Source organism: Equus caballus, chromosome 22 (genome assembly GCF_041296265.1).
Source record: "Equus caballus isolate H_3958 breed thoroughbred chromosome 22, TB-T2T, whole genome shotgun sequence".
NCBI lineage: Eukaryota > Metazoa > Chordata > Mammalia > Perissodactyla > Equidae > Equus > Equus caballus.
Genome location: NC_091705.1, coordinates 5,921,742 through 5,943,156, shown reverse-complemented (window position 1 = coordinate 5,943,156; position 21,415 = coordinate 5,921,742). Strand labels below are relative to the sequence as shown.

General features: G+C 47.1%; 1 protein-coding gene across 15 annotated transcripts in view; it reads left to right on the top strand.

Annotated features, from left to right (window-relative positions):
* Positions 1–21,415, top strand: part of RIN2 (Ras and Rab interactor 2) — a 216,871-nt gene that overhangs the window by 179,461 nt on the left and 15,995 nt on the right. For 14 of the 15 annotated variants that reach the window (XM_023626031.2, XM_023626030.2, XM_023626036.2 and 11 more), the window contains 3 exons: positions 2,732–2,804; positions 7,980–8,071; positions 11,668–12,831. In XM_023626031.2, coding sequence (XP_023481799.1) covers positions 2,732–2,804; positions 7,980–8,071; positions 11,668–12,831 — 1,329 coding nt within the window. The remainder of the gene's footprint in view (positions 1–2,731; positions 2,805–7,979; positions 8,072–11,667; positions 12,832–21,415) is intronic. The other variant, XM_070247074.1, reaches the window with a different exon arrangement.

Here is a 21,415-nt window from a genome sequence, read left to right as displayed (position 1 = left end):
ACTTGTTCATTTAATGACTGGGCAGGTAACATCTCCTAGGAGCCTCGGTTTTCTTCTCTGTATAACGTGACAGTAACCTCAGAGAGTTGTTAACAGTTTAAATGGCCTGTATGCAAAGTGTGCAACCTACTGCTTGGCATACGGCCGGGGCCTAAAAGAGGTTGCCTTCCTCGCCCCCTTCCCAGTTACATGGAACATGGATTTGGTTCCCAGGTTTGCTGATGACTAAGCTGCAGGGCAAGCTGCAGCGATCGAGCCTTTTAATGGGATATGATGCTAAAGCATGTGTCTGCAGATCTTCGTGAATAATCCTGAGCAGACATGTTCCCTCCGAGCAATCACTGTTCAGTCTTCTATGAAATGCAGCTAATCAGAGGCAGAATCCAGCCCTTTGAAAAAATTAACTGGCTGAAGTTTTAAAGGGAGAGTGGTGTTTAATAGCATTGGTTTTCTTTCGCTATTCCACGGTCACTGGAAATGTGAAGTCTTGGGAGGATAAGTTTTGAATTGAAAAGGGAACACACAGTTCTGATGTACTGCCAGCCTCCAAGAAAGTCTTGGAAGCTGGCTCTGGGCCCCAAAGGGGAAGGCGTCCCCGAAATCACAGGTTAGCAGGCAGAGGTGTGAAGGCCTGGAGAGCCAGGTTTGGAAGCCCATCCACTGACTGTCTCAATAGAACACCGAAACCAGGAGTCTCACTTGCTTCTCAGTTTTGACCTAAGTAAGCCTCAGTCCCTGCCTTTGAAGAAACTCAAGGTGTTGCCATCAACTGAAGGGCAGATGTGGGGTTACCCTCCGGCCGGAGTTCATAGTCTCACTGAGCCACTGGCCTTTCCCTGAGTCTAGAGGAGACATTTCCAGCAGAAGTGAAACCTGCCAGCCTCTGTGATCAGCCTCAGGTTCAGCAGTAAACCCACGCCCCGCGATGTTTTTTCTCCAGGTCTCCCAAGGTTGCTGATGCCAGGGAACAACTTCCATGGGCAAAGACACATGCGCAGTCACTGAAGCTGGTGAATGATGCACACCAGTTTATTTACAGTAGGATGTAATGAGAAGATAGATTTCAAACCACTGTTTTAAAAATAATAAATTAAATATTAAGTCAAAAAAGGCAATGCTGAGTTGGCTTTTGAAGTCTGCTAGACTAGAAGTGATAGATCTAACTGGGTTTCCGATCCCTTCTCATATCCAGAGTTAACCACGATGAGTCAGCCTGGAGGCCCCTTCCTTCGCCTCCTGCAGTAAGTGAGTTAGCGTTTGTACTTCAAAGCTTTCTTGGTGCTCATCTTAGCTCCCTTTCGGCTAAAGGTTTTCCCTCTCTATTTTGTCAAGACTTCTATCACTTCCCTGTTCCTTTCCAGGGGAATTAAAGTGGTCAAAAGAGCTAATCTGAGCAAAGCGTTGAGCTGGCTATAACTCGTCACCACAGGCCTTGGTCCTACTGTGATGGCCCCTTCCCTGCCTTCCCTGCCAACTGAGGTGGATTGAGAGAGGAAGGACTTGCTATAAAAACATAGATATTTTGTCATAACCTCTGGACAATGTGGTTTAATGTGGTATTTATATACCACCTCCTATTTGTATAGACGGCTTTCACATAAATTACTCCATTTTTTAAAATTTCAGTTCCCACTGCTACCCTTCTGGGAGACAACGAAAGTATTATTGTCCATTTTACAGATGAGAAAACCATGGCTCAAAGACGTTAACCTGCCCCAAATGAGTTTCCTCCCACTTAACTCATTAAATTGTGGCACACATGTGTGTGTGTGTTGGTCTTTGTGTGTGTCTGTCTGTCATGGTATATGGCACAGATGTGTTTTGGAGTGCTACAGAAATACTAAATAAGCAAAATAATACAACATAAGCAACTAAGCAAAATAAATGAGGACATGGAATATTACAAAAGGAAGAAAAATCTCATCTGATTGAGGAAATGAGGAAATATTCACAAAGCTGTGGCTATTTGGAATGTTTTTGGAAGAGTGACTACAGGAGTGACATTTCAGCTGAGATGGCATGAGGAGTGGTTGGCAGATATCTAAGTTGGAGTCAAACCAGTCTTGCACCACTTGGAAGATGTACAAAAGGGCACACCATCTTGCCAGGATATCTCTTCTCGTTAGGAAGCTTGTGCACGTGGCAGTGGCGGTGGTGGGTGGGGACACTCTAAGCAAATGGGTTTTAGAATCTTTCATACTGAATTGAACCAAAAGCTGATTACTGGAAACCTTGTGTTATCCTCCAAGCTTTGTGCACCTTCTGCCTTGCATCTTTACAGGAGGTGACCTGTTTTGGCAAAGAGGACTGTGACCCAGGAGGTCCATCCTTGGAGGGTCAAGGACACTGGGGGCCTTGGTGTTCCCCAAGCCCTGTCAGGTGCTGATGGTCACTCACTCCAGCCAGACTGGCCCCTTGACCCCCACCCAACTTTGTGTTCTGAACTTTGAAAAAAAGGTAGTTGTGCAATTTGAGTCTGTGCCGGTCTGTTTACCCAGCGTCGGAGCATGTGCTCTGAATGAGTCAGGGGCTGAGCTTCTGGGCCATCGACTCTTTACTGGCCTGTTCCTGGCTGACACACGTCCTCCTCGCAGCTGGTTCTGATAAGCCGCACAGTGGTTTGAGAGCACAGAGATTGTCCTCGCATGCAGCACACGGCATTGGAGGGCCTTTCCTTTCCCGGGATGCACTCAGGGACACTCAGCTGCTTTCTGAAATCTCTCTTTTCCAGCCTTTTCCCTGGAAGGCTCAGGAATCAGTTTTGCGGATTTATTCCGGCTCATTGCTTTCTACTGCATCAGCAGGTAAGGCCTCTTTGTCTCTTATGATTTCGAGCACCTGCTTGGTGTGTGCAATATAATCAGCCTGTAGGTTTCTTGATTAAAGCAGGGCAGAGGGATCTGGGAGGCTTGCTTCCTATTAGATGTCCCTGGAAGAATTGGCAACTGAATTAAAATGGTCACCAAGTCCCTTGTGCCGGGCTTCAGATCAAAACAACTACCCTGACCCCTCAAAGGTAAAATCTCATTAATGTGATGAAATCAATTAATGTGATCATGTCTTCAAGCTGCTCCCGTGGCTCCTTTCACTTAGACCTATCAAGCACCAGAAGGCACACGCATGCACACACCTACACATACATGCACACACGTGCACACACAGAAAGGGATCAGTGATGCAAACCTGTAACATTTAAGGTCCTTGACAATGTTTCTGAAACTCTTCAAGGGATGCAGTTCATTCTAGAAATGTGGGTTCCTTAAACCAGCCCATAAATCTTGTATCCTTGTCCTTCAGGCCGGCTGGGTGCTCATGCCCTCTTCACAACTAAAGCGACTGTTTTAGTCCATGTGAATTTAAGCCAAAAACCCCTCTGTTAACGGGGCTCAGGAGGGTGCAAGTTATGGAAGCGTTCTTTCTTTGTGTCTAGCCATAACAGTTTTTCAAATTGAGTGTTGTGTCAGTGGTTAAGAGTCAACCCTTTCTCTGCAGAGATAGACGGTGGCTCCTCCTAGGGAGTGGAGCTCAGTGGGCTTCCTGTGCTTTTCTGGATCTGTTGCAGCCATTCCAGTGGGATGGGCATGGTTACTAGGGTTGTTTCCACAGATCACTGCTCACAGCCTGTGATCATACTCGGAGGCTGAGAAGCTTGTTGGGGATTGGTTTATTTTATATTAATTTAAGAGTCAAGTTATTTCTCAAAGACTGAGTTAAACATTCGTTGTACCTGTTGGAGTAGACCCTTCTCGGAGCAGGCACTAACCTGTTTACTCCCGGAGGTCCCCAGGGCATCTGAAGCCACACAATCAGTGGCCTGAGGGCTAGGAGGCATTTTCTGAGGGGGAATCCAGCGCTACTTACCCGCAGGAAGAAACCGAGGGGCTTCACCTAGAATGGGACCAGAACCCTGTGAGTGCCCCCGAGGGCACGCCACCTGCCTGGAGGTGGGCAGGAGCCCTGGCCCGTGTGAGCAAAGTGCTGTCCAAAGAGAAGAGGCCGGTAGGAAGCCCCCACTGTCCCCAGGGATCCACACCTGGTCTAGTGTGAGGCCGACCAGTCCCAGGGAGCGAATTTCAACACTGACATGACAGTCAGAGGTGACATTGGCCAATGTTTATTCTTCGTAGTTTGCTCGTTGATGATTGTGCTGTTGTTATGAAAGATTGTTAGCCCTATAGAACAGTATTCGGCAGCAGTGCATAAAAGATACCATCTCTCCCCTGAGTGTTGGTATAGACTGGAATACCTGCTGTCCAGGGCTGTGTGGTGATTGAAGGAGATAAAGGACATGAAAGCCTTTTGTGAACTACAAAGCATGGTACCAATATAAGGTGCTTTCAGAAAAATCCTGACGTTGACATTTTCTGATTAGGGAGACCTGAGATTCATTGTCCTATTTTTTTTTAATGCAAAGTTTCTTGATGTTTTTGTTTCTCTTTTTACACTATATGTTACTCATTTACCTAAATCTATGTACTTAGTAATCAGTAATTGATCTGACTCAGTCTTATCAAAATATTTTTGAAATGTTCTAGTTGGTTATTAATAAAAGAGAGAAAGTGATTAGATTGTCAGGTCTGGTTTCACACAGAATGCATATGCCCATATGCACTAGACTAGAGAGTTCACGGATCAATATGCATACAATTTGCCACATCAGGAAGACACATTGAAAAGTATAGTTGAGAACATAAATAGTGATACAAACCTTGACCACCAATGCCTAATAGCTCTGCCAATTTGGTGTAATCAGTGTAGAGCAGAGCACTGCCTTGCAAACTTTTATGTGCACTAGAATCACCTGGAATGTTGTTAGAGTGCAGATTCCGATTTGGGGGGTGTAGGGCAGCACCTGAGATTCTGCATTTCCAGCAGGCTCCCAGCTGATGAGGCCGACCGATGCTGCTGGTCCTACAGCTACTCTTTGGGTAGTGAGGAGCTAGAGGAAATAAAAATTATACTGATTAATTATTAAGTATAATTATAATTTCAGGGGCTTTCTATATCTGTGCTAGGCACCATACGTACATTATTTCCAATCATCATGGCAGCCCTGAAATTAGGATCGTGGAGACACTGTGGCTCGGACAGAGTGAGAGGCTTGCCTACAATTCAGTTCAAGTAGCAGATATTGGACATTTGAACCCAGGCCTGCCTTGATGCTGAAGCACATGTTTTCCCACTGTACAGCGCAGCTCCGCAGATCACGGGGCCTGACACAGCTGGGTTCCCATCCTCACTTCATCCTGCATTGGCTCTGTGAGTGGGAACAGGGACCTCCTCATCGATGTCCTCCTGTGCGCCTGACCTGTGGGATGGGGCACACTGAAGCTCTCCCCAGGGGCGCAAGGGGCCCCACATGAGTTACAGTGCTTGGTGCAATGCAATAGTAGGCGCTCAATAAAGTTAGTCTCCTCCCCTTCAGAAATAGGACATGTGACATTAAGAAAATCTAGATTGTACATGTAATAAAACTCTTGGGTGAAACGTTTATACCTAAGATGGCTTTATTTTGTCTGTTATGTAAGTTTTAGAATCGAGCCCCTTTCCTTAACAGGGCATAGGTAAGAAGGAAGCGCCCCTTTTGTGCGTGTGTGTGTGTGAGAGGAGGAGGCACTGAATGTACCCTTGGCTGGCACAGCAGGAGAGGACTCATGCCCAACATCTAATTTTCTAGTAGATTAAGGCCTAAAACCACCCATTAGCGAATGACAGGTGTGGTTTCCTGTCATGTATGTCATTAAGAAAAACCAAGACCAGTGGTGTGATGTTTAGGTTCCAGGTACTGCATTGGGCAAGGTAAAAGCTTACCATAAAAATAGCTTGGTTTTGTCATATGTGGCTTTTCCCTCAGATTGTCTAAAGAAATTAGATTTTAAATAAGTTGGGACAGCCGTAGAAACATGTATTAGCATGATGTTTTGGCGTTACAAAGTTCTAGTTCCCCTTATCTTTACTAAGATTAGTATCAGGGTCACCACCTCTCCCGGTCCAGCAGCAGCTTTTACAAACACTGCCGTCCCCTGGGGCACCACCTGCTTCATCAAGAACAGATGTGAGTGGACAAGAAGGAGATGCTCCCAACATTTGGGGGCAAACAACAGGGTCTCCTGGAAGAGGAGGTGACCCAGGCTTGCCACCTCAGGAAAGAGGCACCTCCTGGCTGCCGGCTCCTAGGCTTGGTGAAGCCGGCTATCAGAGCCCTGGTGACACACTCACATTTTTCTCATGTTTTGCTCTTTGCATTGACCTGACTAATTTGTTACTCATTGTCAACAACGTCAAGGGTTCCAGAATTCTCCGGTATCCAGATTTAATCTGATTCAGCCTAGAATGTTGCCTAATCTTACTGTAAACAACTAGTTGTTTGGGATAGTTATTGTTTTCAATGGAAATATTCAGGGCATCTTGTGTAGGCAAAATACAGGCAGAAGCTCCAAGCTCTGTCCCTCACTTACTCCAGCCCAGCCACAATGGCCTTCTTGCTGTTCTTCATACATGCCAGACCCTCCCCCACCCCGGGGCCTTTGTACCTGCTGCTCCCTCTGCCTGGAAATTCTTTCCCTTGTGGTTTACTCCCTGGTCACTTTTAGATCTTCAGTCAAATGCTACCTGCTCATGGGGCGCTCCCTGGCCGACTCTCACACTTGAACACATTATTCCCCTTTTGCACTTCATTTTTATCCATGGCACACATCCCTTTCTCATATATTCTATAAACTGCATATTTGTTTATTGTCTGTTGCACTGGAATGAAGCTCCATGCAGGCAGGGATTTGTGTCTCTTTTGTTCCCAGCACCTGGAACAATGTCAGGCACATCATAGATGGCCATAAGTATTTGTTGAATGAATGAATGAATTCTTTCTTTGTAAGACTAATTCCACCACTGAAAGAAGAACTCCTTTTCAGATAAATTACCATTGTTATTATCCATTCATTCATTTATTCAAAACACACTTTCTCCCTGTGTGTACGGGGCGAGGCATTGTACTGAGCCCTGTGGGGTACTCCCCAGTGCTTAGAGCAACTTTCTAACCCTTGTGTATGAAAATGAACAAATGTTTATTGAGTCTGCCTTTACACTTTCAAAGAAAGCAGGAGGTCGTGGTCCATGTGTTTACTAGTGGTGACTCTATCGCCTGGCCCTGGCAGGACCCTGGTGCGAGCTCAGCTCCTTCCTGTTGGGCCTGTTGGTCTGCGATGCTGTAATGCGTGTGTTTGCCGGTCTACACATGGCGCCACGCTGCTTGGGGGAAGGGTTGTTACATGAGGGACTTTAGATTTGTCTTCCCATTCAAAGCATGGTCCGGGGGCGCAGCAGCATTGCCGGGGAGCTTGGCAGAAATGCGAAATCTCCAGCCTCAGCTAGACCTCCTGTGAATCAGAGTATGCAGTATAACAAGATCCCAGGGATTCACGTGCACGTTACAGTTAGAGAAGCGCTACCTTAAGACATGAGGAAATTTTGTTTGTAGCACAAAGGACCGGGCATGGGCTTTGGCTGAAGACGTCACAAGTACAGTCAACAGATATTCATTGAGAACCTGTAGTGTGTAAGGCACTGCGTTAATCAGTCTTGGTTTAGGATTACACATTCCTGCCCAGGGAGTTGAGGCCCAGCATCTAGCAAATTAGTACATAATATTTTATGTGTGTGACAGATCCACCAACATAGTTAGCGATGTGGATATTAACTCTAGATACATTTTAGCTACCCAGGAAGGAAATTTGGACCTCGCTACAGATATTGAAACCACGTGGGCTTGTCTCTCAGCCTGTCCCGAGTGTGTTAATATGGGCAGGAATAGTATTCCTACAGTCCTATCACTAGGAAAGATAAGTTCCAGTTAGGGTTGATGTGGTGTCTCCTTGGGACATTTTACATAATTTAAGCTGAAACATCTCGAGGATGGAAATGAAAGCAAGGGATAGAAACAAGACATGTAATTACAAATATTCTCTTTTTTGAAAAATCAGGGACGTTCTGCCGTTTACTTTGAAGTTGCCTTATGCCATTTCAACAGCCAAGACTGAGGCTCATCTTGAAGAACTAGCCCAGCTGGGATTAAGTAAGTGGGTGCCCCTGCAGGTCTCTTTTGAAATGAATGCGTGGAACAGAGTCAATGTTAGGCTGGCTGATGATACATCATTACATCAAGAAATAATACCCATCTCCATGACAAAACTCTGCCTTCAGGTCCACAAGGTCCCTGAATCAAACCTTCTAAGAGTCTTTTTTAAGTCTAAGGTTGAACCGACTCTCAGAGACAGGTGCTGGGTTTGCCTGGGTAACTCCATATCTGCACAGTGTCTCCCGGCAATGAGTTTGAGCCACCCAAATGTCCAAGTCCTAGTTCTACATGAACTTCTGTCAAGTATCGAGTCTTTCCTGTCCGTGGCATCCTGCTGGGGAAGGGCAGTGCTTGATAGAAAGGGGAATCCAGCGCAGCACATTTCACGTGCCCAGGTTTATTCTGGAGGAACGCACGGGCACTGACGGCACTTTGGGGCTTTGAGGAATTTGACAGCACAGGCCTCTAGAGTAACATCTGTCTCACTTCCCCTCTTGATCATCCCGCCCTGGTGTTCTGGGCCACATCCCTTACCCTGCCTGGTGTCCTTGCTCCAGCCAGCTGGGCTTTTCTCCCCCCCCCCCCCCACCCCTTTCCTGATGCCCCTACGCCCAGCAGCGCGCGGCCGGGCAGTGGTTGACACTGGATCAGGACATACAGCTCACCCAGTTTCACTTCTTTGTCCCCTTGCCCTGGGGAATCCTTGTGGGTTTAACTTTTGCAAAAAAAGTTTTCCTCCTAGATCAGAAGGGGAAATTCTCTTTAAGATTTTAGGGCTTCAGTCTTCAGCTAGATTACCAAGCAGGCCATAGTCATTGAAGGGAAGTTTGGGCTTCTGAAGTGCAAGTACCAGGATTCCTAGGACCTAGGGAACTATGATACTGACCCAGCAAATAAAAATATATGGGTTCCTCCTTTGGCATGTTTTTCTCTTAATCTAAAGAACTTGTTTTGAAGTGTGTGCCATTGCCAGGGGAACCTGCGAAATTTAGAGAAGCCTGGAGGTAGATTCAGTTTCCCTTCTGAAGCTGGGATTGCTTCACAAGAATGGCCACATGTGTCTGAGGCCTGGGCAAATGGCTGATAGGATTGGGAAACAGAATCCTGGTAAAAAAAATATCAGGGCTGTATAAGTGTCCCCACTGAAAAGTTACGCCATCTCTTGCAGTTGAATTTTATACACCTTTGGAGAGAGTTTAAAACACTTCCTGAATTTAAGTTAATATAATCAACTAAATTGTAGGCCTCTGGAAGTCACGCACCAGGTCTCAGTTCTCTCTGGTGACCTCTTTCCCCGTAACTCCAGGTGCGGTGGTCAGCATGCAGGGTATGCTTTGTGCCAGGGCTGAAAGATGGAAGTATCCGGGACAGCGCTTGTGCCCTACAAAGATAAAGGCAAAAACAGCTTGCTCTAGTGGCCATTAACCGGAAGCAAATGCAGTCTAATTAATATATATTCAACTTGTAATTGTCAATGTGCACATTATCCATTTTGTGAAGAGCCAGCACTTTTTAAAATTCTGTACCTCATTTATGGGTTCGTCCAACAAATATTTCTGGAGGGTCTGCCATGTGGCAGACACTGCCCCACACCAAGGGTTCAAAGGTTAATCTGTGTCCGGCCCCCTGCTTCCCCACCACTTAGGTTTATAGTCCACTTGGGAGGAACGTGTACATGTGAGCTCAGTGTACTAAGCCTTATGAAGTCTTACAGTAGTGGCAGAAGTCTGAGGAGGACCCAAAGAAGATGGGAACAGTTCCCCCGAGACACTGTCCAATAAAAACACATATAAGGCAATCCAATATGTAATTTAAAATTTTCTAGTAGCTACATCAAAGAAAATTAAAAAGACATAGGTGAAATTAATTCTTGTAATTCATTTTATTTAATGTAATATATCTGAAATGTTATTTCAACATATAAGTAATATAAAGTATTAATGAAATATTTTACATTCTTTTTTTCATATTAAGTGTTTGAAATCCAGTATGTATTTTATCCTTATAGCACATCTCTATTCAGGCACTAAATTTTCATCAGGAATACATGATCTGTATTCAGATTTCATTTGATTTACAGTCGAGAAAGTAGATTCACATACCCAACTTCAGAATCTACTTAAAAGTTTTCCAATAACTGGATTGAGCATCAGTTTTAAAATTTAAATTGATTAACATTAAATAAAATTTAAAATTGAGTTCCGGGGCCAGCCCAGTGGCAGGGCGGTTAAGTTCGCACATTCCACTTTGGCGGCCGTGTTCACTGGTTGGATCCCTGGTGCGGACCTATGCACCGCTCATCAAGCCATGTTGTGGCAGGCATCCCACATATAAAGTAGAGGAAGATGGGCACGGATGTTAGCTCAGGGCCAGTCTTCCTCAGCAAAAAAAGGAGGATTGGCAGCAGATGTTAGCTCAGGGCTAATCTTCCTCCAAAAAAGTAAAATAAAATAAAATTGAGTTCCTCCACTGCACTAGCTGGATTTCAAGCGCTCAATAGCCACAGGTGACTGTTGGCTCTCGTGTTGGACAGCACAGAACTAGAGGGAAGGGAAGGAAGGACAAGAGAAAGCAGGTGACTCAAGCACCAGTCTCAGGCACGTTGACAACACAGACAAGGCAGGGCAGGGGCTCGCAGTGGCAGCCTCCCCCCAACCCCCCATGACCAGCCATTCTTGGCCCAGAGGAAAGGAACCCATTTTAAGCAAACACAACAAGGCAAAGCTATAGATAGAGAATAACCGATTCCAAATAGAAATTACAACAGACAGCACTCATCACCACCACTGCCTCCCTCCGTTTGCCTGGAAAACCGAGACTCATCTGTCAGAGGAGACACAGGCAGTGTAGCTGCATTAAGCAATGTGCACTACTCCGAAGTGTTGAATATGCAGAGCCATGGTAAGGAGGCCGTAGGATTTGGGAAGGATAGACAGCAAACCACAAAGATAAATGGTTGAACTTGCACTTAGCATTTACATAACTTTGCTGTCTTTTTTTGCTGATGGGACCCATGTGTGTAATTTCCCTCCTTTCAGGGTTTTAATGCTGAACGTGTAAAATCCCAAGCAGATTGTGTAACATCCCCCAGGCCCAGCTGCCAGTCCTGTCCATTAAAGGGGAACTGCCAGGCCCTCCACGAGGCAGCCCCGGAGCGGTTGACTGGAAAGGCTGGTGGTGCTTTGCCATGGACCCAGCTTTTGTAAAGCAAGTCTGTGAGCCCCGTGCCCCATGGCCTTTTCTGAGCTTATACTCTAACAATGGCCCTTATTTTTTTCCTCACCTGGGAAAAGGCTGGGCTGGCTTTGTGTGTTGGCCAAGCCATTTATTTCCCAAGGGCTTTGAAGGTGAAAAGCCCCTGGAGCCTTCCAGGGAGCCCACAGCTGGGCCTGGCAGCATTTCTGCCCTTTCCGGTAAAGGAATGTAATTAAAGCAGGAAAAAAAAGAAAGAAAGAAAAAGAACAACACCCAAGCATAGCGCCTCCCCCTCCAAAGACGTGTGTTGTCATGCAAGTGTGCTTTTTTTAATTTGTGAAGGAATGGCCTGAGTGTACTGTATTTACATTCTTGTGTTCACTGATAATGACTTTCAGATTTTTGGAGCTCTCCAGCTGACAACAAACCCCCAAACCCTCCACCTCCCCATAGGCCTCTCTCCTCAGACGGTGTCTGCCCTGCCTCGCGTCAGCTCTGCCTTATAAATGGAGTGCATTCTATCAAAACCAGGACGCCTTCGGAGCTGGAGTGCAGCCAGACCAACGGAGCCCTGTGTTTCATTAATCCTCTCTTCTTGAAAGTGCACAGCCAGGACCTCAGTGGAGGCCTGAAACGGCCCTGCACAAGGACTCCCAACGCGAATGGCACCGAGAGGCCTCGGTCCCCCCCGCCCAGGCCCCCGCCGCCCGCTATTAATAGTCTGCACACAAGCCCTCAGCTGTCCAGGCCCGAAGCCCCGGCGAGCATGCCAGAAACAGTCAACCATAACAAACATGGGAACGTAGCGCCGCCTGGAACGAGACCAGCCCCCGTGCCTCCACCCCGGCTGAAGAAGCAGGCTTCTTTTCTCGAGGCGGACGGCGGCGCGCAGCCCGTGACCAGCGGCCGGCCGCGCGCGGGCCCGGAGCGGGAGCGGGAGCAGCGGGAGCGGGCGCGGGAGCCAGAGCCGGCGCGGGAGCGCGAGCGGGCGCGGGCCCCGCCGGAGGAGGCCCCGGGGCGTTGCACAAGCGCCCAGCCCGGCACCTCTGAATCACGGCCCCCGTGGCATGGAGGCCGGCAGAGGCTGAGCGACATGAGCATTTCCACTTCCTCCTCCGACTCGCTGGACTTCGACCGCAGCATGCCGCTCTTTGGCTACGAGGCGGACACCACCAGCAGCCTGGAGGACTACGAAGGGGAGAGCGACCAGGAGACCATGGCCCCCCCCATCAAGTCCAAAAAGAAGCGCAGCGGCTCCTTCGTGCTGCCCAAGCTTGTCAAGTCGCAGCTCCGCAAGATGAGCGGGGTCTTCAGCTCCTTCATGACCCCCGAGAAGCGCATGGTCAGGAGGATCGCTGAGCTGTCCCGGGACAAGTGCACCTACTTCGGGTGCCTGGTGCAGGACTACGTGAGCTTTCTGCAGGAGAACAAGGAGTGCCACGTGTCCAGCACGGACATGCTGCAGACCATCCGGCAGTTCATGACCCAGGTGAAGAACTACTTGTCTCAGAGCTCGGAGCTGGACCCCCCCATCGAGTCGCTGATCCCTGAAGACCAAATAGGTAAGTACCCCCTTGGCCTTTTTTTTTTTAATATAAAAAAATACAGTAACCTCGTAAGACAGTGCACCCTGTGTTAGTTATTTTGGATGAAGTTTTCTCCGGAGTTCGAAACAGCAGCACACTCCACTCCCTCCAGGATTGGAAGGGAAACTCGGCTCTTAAGCAGACCTCACCTTCTCCCTGCCCGGCTGCTGCGTGCTGTGCTCAGAAATGCTGTTTGGAATGACTGATGGGATCTGCAGAATGATTCTACTCAGGCGTGGAGATTGCCTTCTAGGGTCCAGTTGCCCACCTGATTTTGTGCTGTGTCTGCGTGACACAAAAGTGCATCTCTGCAGACTGTGCATGCCTAGAAAGATATTTTTGCTGCCTTCTGAGAGGGATGGGTGTTTCGTGGGGGAAGTACACTTTTATTGAGGTATAGTGTATGTTCAGAAGATGCAGAGATCTGGGTGTCCAGCTGGACGAGTTTCCACACTGAACACAGCTGTGTGCCAAGAACCAGCTCAGTAAGCAGAACACAACCAGCGTCCTGAAGCCCCGGGACCCCCACCCTGTCCATCTTCTCCTGAAAGGGTAGCTGCCTTGCTGGCATCTAATCCCATAGAATTCAGTAAGCAGCAGTGTTTTCGAGTAAGCAAAAAACTGGAAAGGACAAGTTTATTTTGTGTACCTTTAAAGTAAGTGACAGTGTTTGGAAGTCACATGAAAGGTGTTTTCTCTGAAGTCCAGGGGAAATACTTTCTTTGTAACCTCACTGAAGGGCTGGAGTGTTAATCGTTACTTTAGCCAAGGAAACATTGAATTTGGCAAGCTGTCTTTTTTTCCAGGGTGAAAGTGTTGACGGGATTTATTTATTTCTTGAATTTCAGAAGGTTGAGTCTAAAGGGCTGATTTCAGAGACCTCATTCACTGGGCAGCAGCAGCCAAAAGAGCTACCACACGTTTCTAGGCTGTTCATAAAGCTAAAGCCGAATCTCTTCTTTCTGATTGGGTCTGTTTGTCGAAAGTAGTAAACAGTGTGTGGTAGAGAGTGGGCTCTTTCTCTTTTCCTCTCTTTCTCCTTCCCTCCCTCTCTCTCTTTCTCCTTTAAGTGAGTTTCAGCAGCTCTTTGATTTTCTCACAAAAGAATCAAAGCCTTGTTTGTTTTCTTGTGGTTTGAGCCCGGTTGGATGGGCGTGGTTAGAGCTGGCCTGTTACTGAAGCGAGGGGCGAGGGGCGGGAAGGAATGTGTCCTTGTGATGTGCCTTAGGGCTGAAGGAGACCTCCAGGACAAGGGAGAGCAGCCACACAGGCCAGCTCTTTCCCCCATCCTACCAGAGCCCACCTCTTGGGGAGACCAGCTCAGATGTAAGATTAACAGGGACCCCCAACCTGCACAAGAAGCTTCCTCTTGGGGGGGCCCAGGGGAAGAGGGAGGCAGTTGCTGATGTCAGCCCTGAGCTATGTGGCGGGTAGCACCAACCAACCCACAGAGACAGGGCTTCCGAGGGAACAAGGGCCTTCCCTGCCAGTACTGGTCCCGGGAAGCTCCTCTGCCAGCTTCTTTTGGAGTCAAGTTCAGATATGGTACTTGCTCTTAGAGTGCAAGGGCTCATTTTCTAACCAAAACTAAATATGTACTTTGCTATTCCAGAAAGACTCAGCTTTTCATTTAAAATTTAAGGTCACAACAAGAAGGGAAGCTGTCACCTATAGAGCCTCTCATATGAGCCGGGTAGCCTGTCCAGGTGATTTCCGTGGGTCCTGGCTCAACCCCGGGTCGCACGCATCAGCCTCCCTTGTGGAGTGGAGAAAGGCAGGGCTTCGCCAGGTAGAGCCCTTTGTCTCAAGGCCACACCAACTAGTAGCTGGCAGGTGCAGCATTTGAACTTACTTCTGTCAGATTCACAGCTCATGTTTTTCTAACCTCAGCTTTCTGCTGCTGCTTGCATTCATATTTTCTCATCAGAAATTAAGGGAAATTGAAAAAGAATTGTTTTTTATTATGTTGTACATCTAAAACTAATACAACGTTATATCTCAATTTTAAAATCTTAAAAATTTTTTTTAAATAAAAAGAAAGAAATTAAGGGGAATTGGAATAGTAGGCCAACCCTTTGTTGGGGCAGCTCAGACTAAAGCTCTTTGTGGAGGGCGTGGCCTTCCCAAGCTTTGCTATGCTTTTTTATTGGTTTGTTTATTTGGGTTTTTTAAACTTTTGCATGAAAGCAGGCACTTCATCATATCTGTTGCTTCCCTAGGGAAGCCTTCGTTCTGTTTTGCAAAGCACAGTGAATGCCTGACTGGGCTCTTGAAATTAAGAGGAAGGTGAGCTGGGGCAGAGGTTAACCTGAGAAACTCATCACGAGCCCAACTGGAGGGAAAGAGGTGACTCTGATTATTAGAAAACCAATCCCCTTAAATGTGCTCCTTACTGGATTAGGACTCTGACAAGAAATGGACTCAGTCTAGTAGCCTGTGTTTTACGTATTCCTAAATGAAGGGCTCTCTAGTTTACTAAGGACTTGTTAATACGGTGACTTCCTTGAGCCTCATAATCAAGTCAAGGTTGGTTTATTTGTGTAGATGTTCTTCAAGTTTTGCAGATTGAAGAACAGAGGCCAAGGTGTGTAGAGTGACTTGCAGAGGGTCATGCTGCCAGTGAGCAGGGGGAGCTTGCATTCAACCCGATCTTCTCTCTCTCCGTTGTGTGTCATTCTCACCACGTCTGACTTCCTGGGAGGATGTCATTCACTTCGAATCTAATTCACTCTGAATGCCACCCCCGGAATCCCAAGCCTCAAATTTGTTCTGAACAGGTGTCTACTAGTGCTCGTAAGGCTTTTCAAGCATGCCAGTTGGGGTTCTCTGCTTTAAAAAAATCTAGTCTGTCCTCCTTTCCCACAACTTCAGAAGGAGATATGAGTAGGGATTTAAATTTAAAGCCAGAGTTATGGAATGTCCATCCCGAAACTAAGGAAGTTGGAGGAGGCAATCCATTGGTTTAACCCCTGTAGAATTATAGCTATCATTCGTATGTGAAAAACAAGTGTATGAATGAATGCATAGGATATATGCGTTTAGTATATGGAGATAGTGCTATCTGTCTTCTCCAGAGAGTGATTCTTCAGTTGCACAGAGAAAAGCCAATGAAAACACGGAATACCTCTCACCCACTGCCACCATATCCATGTGCTCCTGTCACAACCCTTTAGGTCAGCACTTTCTAGGTGATTATAAAACGGTAAACAGTCAGTCTCAAAAATGGAAAACTGCCACTCTAAATGGTTGTGTCCTGTCATGGAGAATTTGCATTCTGTTTAGACTGCTCTGTAAAGCACTTCCATCCAAAAGCCCTGCCATTTAGAGGTTCTTGAATAAATATTAGTTCTTTGACATCAGCTTTGCCCTCCTGCTTGGAGAATGAAGCCAATGAGGATAAGACATGGTGAGTTCCCATATGAGCCAGCTCTCTGTCCATCCCAGGGCCACATATGACGTTTCCCTTCTGGACAGTCATTCACCCACCCTCACCACCCCCCCCCCCCCAGCAAAATGGTGCATGGAAAGACAAACAGTTGCTTCAATAAAAAGTATACATGGTTTCGGGTCCTACTCGAAGCCCTGGGGTCAGTAACTTCATTGACAGAGTGAGGTATACTCATTCCCGGTGTGTCCTGCCCTGTAAAGTATGGACCGGGTGTGACATTACTCATTATTCTGACATGTGTTCCTCATTGGTGAGTTTTCACATCATACCATTCTTGCTTCAGTCTTTTTCAACCAATGGGAGAAATTAGTCCAAAATTTCTAGCAGTGAAATCTCCACTTTACGGAACTTGTCGCATTTTGGTGGTTAGTGTTTTGACTTTATTCAAGCAAAAGAATTTTTATTTCTGATTTGATGTTAATCTTGGGAAATCCCTCTGTTTTCAAGTCTTGTTTCAAGAAAAACAAAATTTTTCCAACTCCAAAAATGTTAGCCATCCCAAATTTTCTATTTCGTTCAAACTCCCCACCGCCGACTATCAACAACGATACAAAAAAGCCAACTGTTCGTATTCCTAAAAGTCAGTAGAGAAAAGCAAGAAAATATTGCATTGCTTCTTTAACGTCTGTATACTAAAATGTGTATTTTCCCTGAAGGCATTTTAATTATGTGAAGAAAAAGTATCTTTAAACTCAATCCCCACCTATTTCAAAGAGAACATTCATTTACGTACGTGTACACGTGTTTTTTTGTTTTTTTAGTAGAGAAATGACACTGAATTGTGATTAGACACCAGAGAGTATAGCAAGAATAAGAAAGAGGGGTTGAAGTGATTCTCTCTTAACTATTACAGCAACTTTGCTTCTGATCATTTTTTTAAAAGTGAGTCTTCAAGTCTGGCTAAAGCTTCCATATCTAGTGTGACTTTTTAATTTTTAATTCACAGTTTGGTTTCAGCCCTTGGGTTATTAACTGCTCTTTTTAAGATAAAGAGTCACTCTGAGAGATGTGGCCAGAGAGGCATATTGGTGCCAAGTTGAGATTAAAACCTGGAATCTGACTTCTGATCTGGCCCGTGTGACCATATCACCTGCAAGGAGCGAATGTCCTTCTACAGTTTACAAGGGGTAGAGAGGAAGGAGAAAAATCGACCTTTTGCAGCATATAAAAAGAATGCCTATATTATTTTTGAAAATTAGTTTAAATAGAAGACTGCAGCAAGAAGCACCCCTTTTTCTCATAGGGCATTATTTGTTTTATAATTTTTACTTTAAAGCATCGCAGTTGGGTTAATTATGTTCTATCAACTAAAAGAAGGTTCGGAACCCTGGAGCTGAGACTCTCTGCCCAGGACTCCCTGACTCTGTGGTGCTCTCTCTGTTCAAGGGCACTGTTAGCTCACTTATTCAGAGAGCCTTTACCAACAAGGTGGGGATTGAGGATGGCGTCACAAATAAGGCACACGAAGATGTCTGTGCCGAGGTGTTCTCTGATTGTACCCCTGGAATCTTCCATCTCAAGAGAGAGGTGAGCCCCTCCCGGGCAGCAAACATCAGCGGGTAACAGAGGCGTTCATAGAGGGATTGAGTGTGAGGCAAAGAACACTTCATACGTGACATTGATTGAAATGGAAGCCTCAGAATCTTTAAGACTTGGCCGTGTTTCCCCCTACTCTCCTCCTGCCAAAAGAATGGCTCTGGTTGGCTGTCTTGGTGAGGCGAGCACCATGTAGAGGAGCCCTCACCTCCAGGGTCCCACCCGCAGTCCTGCTACCTTCGCCCGGTCTCTCGGCAGGCACGGAGTCGGGCAGCCACAGCCCTTGCCCTGCCACTTCAGACCAGTGTCCACTCTGGAGGTTCTCCCTATTCACTCAGGCCCAGGGCCTTCTTTTAGAAGCCAGAAGTCGCAGCCCGCCTCTTCTGTCGAGTCAAGCTGTGTATTAAACATATAGTGTGTTTTTAATGGAACCAAGTGAAAGCCCCCCTAATCCCTCATCCGTGTGTAGTTCTTGACGGAGTACTTTTATGCATGGAATCCCTTTAAATCCCCTTAATACCTTAGGAGGTCCTATTTATTATCCTCATTTTTATAGATGAGGAAACAAAAGCTTAGCGAGGTCAAGCCAGAATGCAAGAAGGACTGAAACCAACTCATATGGCCGGTTTTTCCTGCACCTCCTGTGGCAGCTACCCCTGCCTTTCTGGTCCATTTTACGAGGAGAGAGGACGACCACGCTGGTGAATCACACCATACCAGAGGGCGCCTGCCATCCACATGACTTATCCTGGCTGCTCTTACCTGGGTCACCTGCCCAAGGTCGAGTCTGCCTGGTTTCTGCTCTGTAGAGCTAAATGTCCTCCACTTTCTGTCCCCTGTTCTTTGGAAGCAAGCCACTAAGCCCTACCCACACTCAGTGCATGGGGATAGAATTAAGTTCTACCTCCCTAAGCCCAGGGGAGCCACATAAATTATTTGGAATTCTTCTGTAAGGAAGATTGGTCTCTTCTCTGCGTTTGTTTTTATTGGCCTTTTACTAGAAGTCACTGAAATCGGTCTGATGGCTTCCGTACATAAAACGTTACATGAAAATAGCCTATACTTTTGCATAATGTCCTTCTTTGAAGCCCACCAAAATGAACAAAAATCTAAGTGAATCCCAATGCTTGTCATCTTTATTTTGGCTCCATCTCTGCTGCGTCCTTATTTATTATTAATGGGCTGAAGTATGCATTGCTGACTAAACTTAAAGCAAACCCAGGTTACAGGACATCAGGATGACAGGGGGCTCTGCAGGGACGGGGTGACTGCCCCATACCTGGTCAATGGCTTCGTCACGAGAGTTACACTTCCTGTATTCTGCAGGAGTAAGGAGAAGAAACATAATTTTCGCGTAGCCACCCAAAGGAAGGATTTTTAATTCAATTCAACAGTCACTTTGGAGCACTTGCTGCATGTGGGCCTCAGACTGGGGGCTGCCGATGGCTCACGTGACGACCCCCAGGTGTGGTGTTCAGAGGGCTTCTCCTTGAGGGGAGAGGTCTAGTTTGCTCTCTGCCTTGGCAGAGGCAGCAAAGAAGTCTGAGGACACGGAGTGGGGAGGAGCCGCGTGGAGGAGGCAGGCAGGCAAGTCTTCATGGGAACCCACCTCGGGAAAGGCAAGGAGCTCAGCAGACACAGGAAACAGTGTGTGGCAAAGTGCAGAGGCGCAGAGGACCGTAGTACTGTCGCCTTCAGCAAGAACATGGGCTGCTTGTTCATGGGGATATGGCCGGAAGGAGGAGTGGTGGGCACAGCAGGGTGCATTGCCAGGAGCTGAGTCGCGAAGGTGGTGCAAAGCATTTTACAACAGTTACCCCGGGCAGGGGAAGAATCAGACTCTTTAACATCTCTCTAGCCCAGGTACCAACCAGTCAAATCAGACGCCAGCCATAAACACCTGTGGACCAGTGTGACAAGCCAGGATGCCAGGGACCCGGAGTGGTCAGACACTGAGCAGGGACAACAGTGTGACCCGAGCCCTCCCCAGTTAGTGGACCGAAAACTGTTGGTGATGAACCAAATCTGCTATTCGTCCCACACACTTTCTCATCTGAAATGGGGCTGGGAGCTCTCTCCCTCTTGATTCCCATTGCTCTGAAAGATCCAGAGCTTCGCAAGACGTTCAGGTCATCTGTGGTTTTCTGCTCTTAGATGGAGACAGAATGAGGCTATGACAAAACCCAGGGAGTTTGGGGGCAGGAAAACCCAGAGGGCCAGACCTTCTGTCTTTCTACCTATGGATGCGAGGGAGTGAGGAAGAGTAAGAAGACATGAGAGAGAAAGATATACAGGAAACCAGGCAGCTTCTCCATTAATTTATCAAAGCACTTTTCAGTTCCCATTTCAAACCAAGTAAACCACAGTTAACACAGCAAAAACAAAAACTGAACAGCCCCGAATCGTTAAACCTGGTGTCCTTTTTCAAAGGCATACACTCGACATTCAGAGGGAACCAATGATGTTAGCCTGCTTACTTGGTGTCGGGTGCATACGGGCTGCTCATTGTGTGAGATCTCTCCCAGTCTTCCTGACAATCCCATCAGGGAGCTGTGAGTGGTCCCATTTTACAGATGAGGAAGCTGAGGTCTGGAAAGGTCATCTTCTTCCCTCAAGGTCGAAAAGTAGAAAACTGCTGAGTTGGACTTCACATCTGACCTGAGGGCCACTGGGACAGAAGGCGATCTGCTTTTTATGAGTAGTTTGTACAGAGGATTAACAAAGTGCTGTTGCGGCTGCTTGGGTGTCACGTCTCAGCTCTGCTGAGATGGGGTGGATAAATTTCTCGCTGAAATGCAGAAGCCTGGTGGTTCAGAGCAAGCACTTAGGCTGGACCATGGGGTTTGAAGTCCCAGCTCTGCTGCTGATGAGCTCTGTGTGCTTGGTCATGTGTCTTCACATCTCTGTGCCTCAGTTTCTTCACATGTAATGTGTGTACTGGATGCTGTTGTGCCTGCTCCACTGACACTCACTTACCTGTTTGACTTCCGACTGCCAGCACTTGCCACGTTTTGTCCAACACTTTCTTATGCCACCGGAGCCCTTGTCCAGGGCACATAGAAAGGCTGGGGAATTAACGCCCTCCCCACCCTCTGGAAGCAGCCCTCGAGCAGGAACTGAAGGGAGCAGGTGTATAGATACCCCCACTGCCTCCGCTCTGGTGGGACGGCTCCGAGGCAGACTCCCAGCATGCTTGGGCTCCAGCTGCCTTCAGTGATAACTGGTTCAGTAAAGCCTGCAGCGCTGGCAGCCTTGTCTCCCGTCCGCCACCAGTGCTTCCTGGGCTCAGCTCCCAAATGAACTACCCGCACCCAAGTCCTTGTCTCAGGGTCAGCTTCTGGGAGAACCCAAACTAAGACAAATAGGGATTATGTATTCGTTTCAGTCAAAGGATTGTTTAAATATGCGTAAAGTACGTAATGTGTAATGAACACACTGAGCACCCACTCGTCAGTTCTAATCCTTAATCCAGTTACGCAGCCAAAGGAAAATATGTTAGCACGTAAAGAACATAGCAGCTCGTTTTGCCTTTGTTGTGCAGAGGGAGGCCCAGCATGCCTCTCCTGGCTTGTTTGC